Source organism: Poecilia reticulata, unplaced genomic scaffold (assembly GCF_000633615.1).
Source record: "Poecilia reticulata strain Guanapo unplaced genomic scaffold, Guppy_female_1.0+MT scaffold_2037, whole genome shotgun sequence".
Taxonomy (NCBI): domain Eukaryota; kingdom Metazoa; phylum Chordata; class Actinopteri; order Cyprinodontiformes; family Poeciliidae; genus Poecilia; species Poecilia reticulata.
Window position 1 is genome coordinate 1 of NW_007616766.1, and position 1,682 is coordinate 1,682.

Below are 1,682 nucleotides of genomic sequence, written 5' to 3' on the forward strand. Positions count from 1 at the left end.
TTTCATGTTTTTTTATTTTGCTCCATGTGGGGAATTTTTGTTGAAAAAGAAAAGTCTGTGCTGTTAAAAAGCTGAAATTGTAGCTTCCCTTAGCTAAACATACTAATGTCCAGCAGTTGATCACAAAATTGRACTTACAATCAGAAATAAACACCATGTGATYCACCTTCCTRTCTGGTGCTGTCTAGTGYTTTYAAACATGTTAACCAGAGTGGCACTTAGTTAAATATATTTTAATTAAATGTATCAGAGTGTAAATGCTGACACCTTAAATAAATATAGTTAGGATAAAAACATGTTCAAGAAAAGAGTAAGACAAGAAGTGATTTACGTGAGTGGTCAGTGTTCCGGGCTTCTGAACACTGAGGCACGGGCGTGCTCCACTCTCCATTTCCCACACAACGACTTGTTGAACTCCCTTGCATGATGTGTCCTTGTTGACGACAGGCAAATGACAATGTATCTCCTTTACTTATAACATTGTCTTGTACAGATGAAGTGATGCGAACATTTTCTGGTAGGTTTGGTATTCTGCATTTCTCTGCCAAAGWACAGAAGTTTACAAAATAAGCAAAATATGTCATAACTCAGGGAAACAAACACCAATTTTAACAGTAAAATCTTCTTTTTAAAAMCAGTAATTATAAATTTGTTAATTTAAATTAATCAATTACCCCATAAAGTCATAATTACATTACATATCACTTTTATGAAAATGGCAATAAAGAGTGAGATTGTCAACTACGTGATAGAAGTGTTAATCAAGGATTTTAACCATCACAAATGTAAATGTTGCTTTACAACAATGCATGCAAATTGAAWTATTTTTGCAGTGACATTAAGGATTAATTTTAAACATAAGACAAAGTCAAAGTGAAAGTTATTTTTAAAATTMATTGATGTTAAAGGCATTGTATAAGTGGATTGGTTCTGTGTTTGCAAGCTGMACCAAATAGGAAGTGAACACACCAGAGCAGGTTGGAAACGGGCCATTCCACTTCCCCGTGTCTAAACACTGAACTTCATCAGAACCCTCCATRTCGTACTSATCTTCACACAAAAAACKTAATTTCTGTCCAGGATTCACTAGAGTTTTGGATSCACTTCCAACACGTCTCAGTCCGACACTCAATGGCTCAACTTTACAAGGAACATCTGAGAAAACCAGAGCAGACCAGAGGAAACAATTTTTAACTAACAATTCTGTTATTAAATAAGTAGTAAAAAGTGCATCTGTCAATTTTGTAGAAACCTACAAAATTTCTTGAAGTCATGTAAAAATAAAAAACTAAATTCCATTTTTCCTGTTTTTAGCTCCATTTCCTCTTACTTGGACATTCTTCGGATGTTGTCCACTTGCCATTCTCACATGTTGCGTTGCCTCCTTCATTGGCACCAGGTGCACTGCACGCATACTGAACCACGTCTCCTGCCAAGTATCTTTCTTTAATCATGTCTGCCCTCACTATCAGTCGTTGGTCACTGAGCTTCTCACATAAAGCTGAAACACATCAAGACAGTTTTGTTAAAATTTGCATCATAGAGGTTATTTCAAAGGACGGCCACTCCTCTAAATCACTTTTAAAGCCTTATTTTGGTTTGCTTACACAGAGCTCTGATTTTAATTGCAAATCATGAAGCCCTCAGCGGAAATTCAACCTGTAAGACTCTTCCGGCATCAC

General features: G+C 36.0%; 1 protein-coding gene across 1 annotated transcript; it reads right to left on the reverse strand.

The window, feature by feature from the left end:
* Positions 1 to 235: 235 nt before the first annotated feature.
* On the reverse strand, positions 236 to 1,676 carry LOC103461526 (P-selectin-like). The gene is made up of 3 exons (XM_008403805.2): positions 1,331 to 1,676; positions 970 to 1,155; positions 236 to 541 (listed from the first exon to the last, which is right to left on the reverse strand). Exons 1-3 carry the CDS (start codon positions 1,452 to 1,454, stop codon positions 300 to 302), a joined length of 552 nt encoding a protein of 183 aa, XP_008402027.1. The 5' UTR covers positions 1,455 to 1,676; the 3' UTR covers positions 236 to 299.
* Between the last annotated feature and the right edge of the window lie 6 nt (positions 1,677 to 1,682).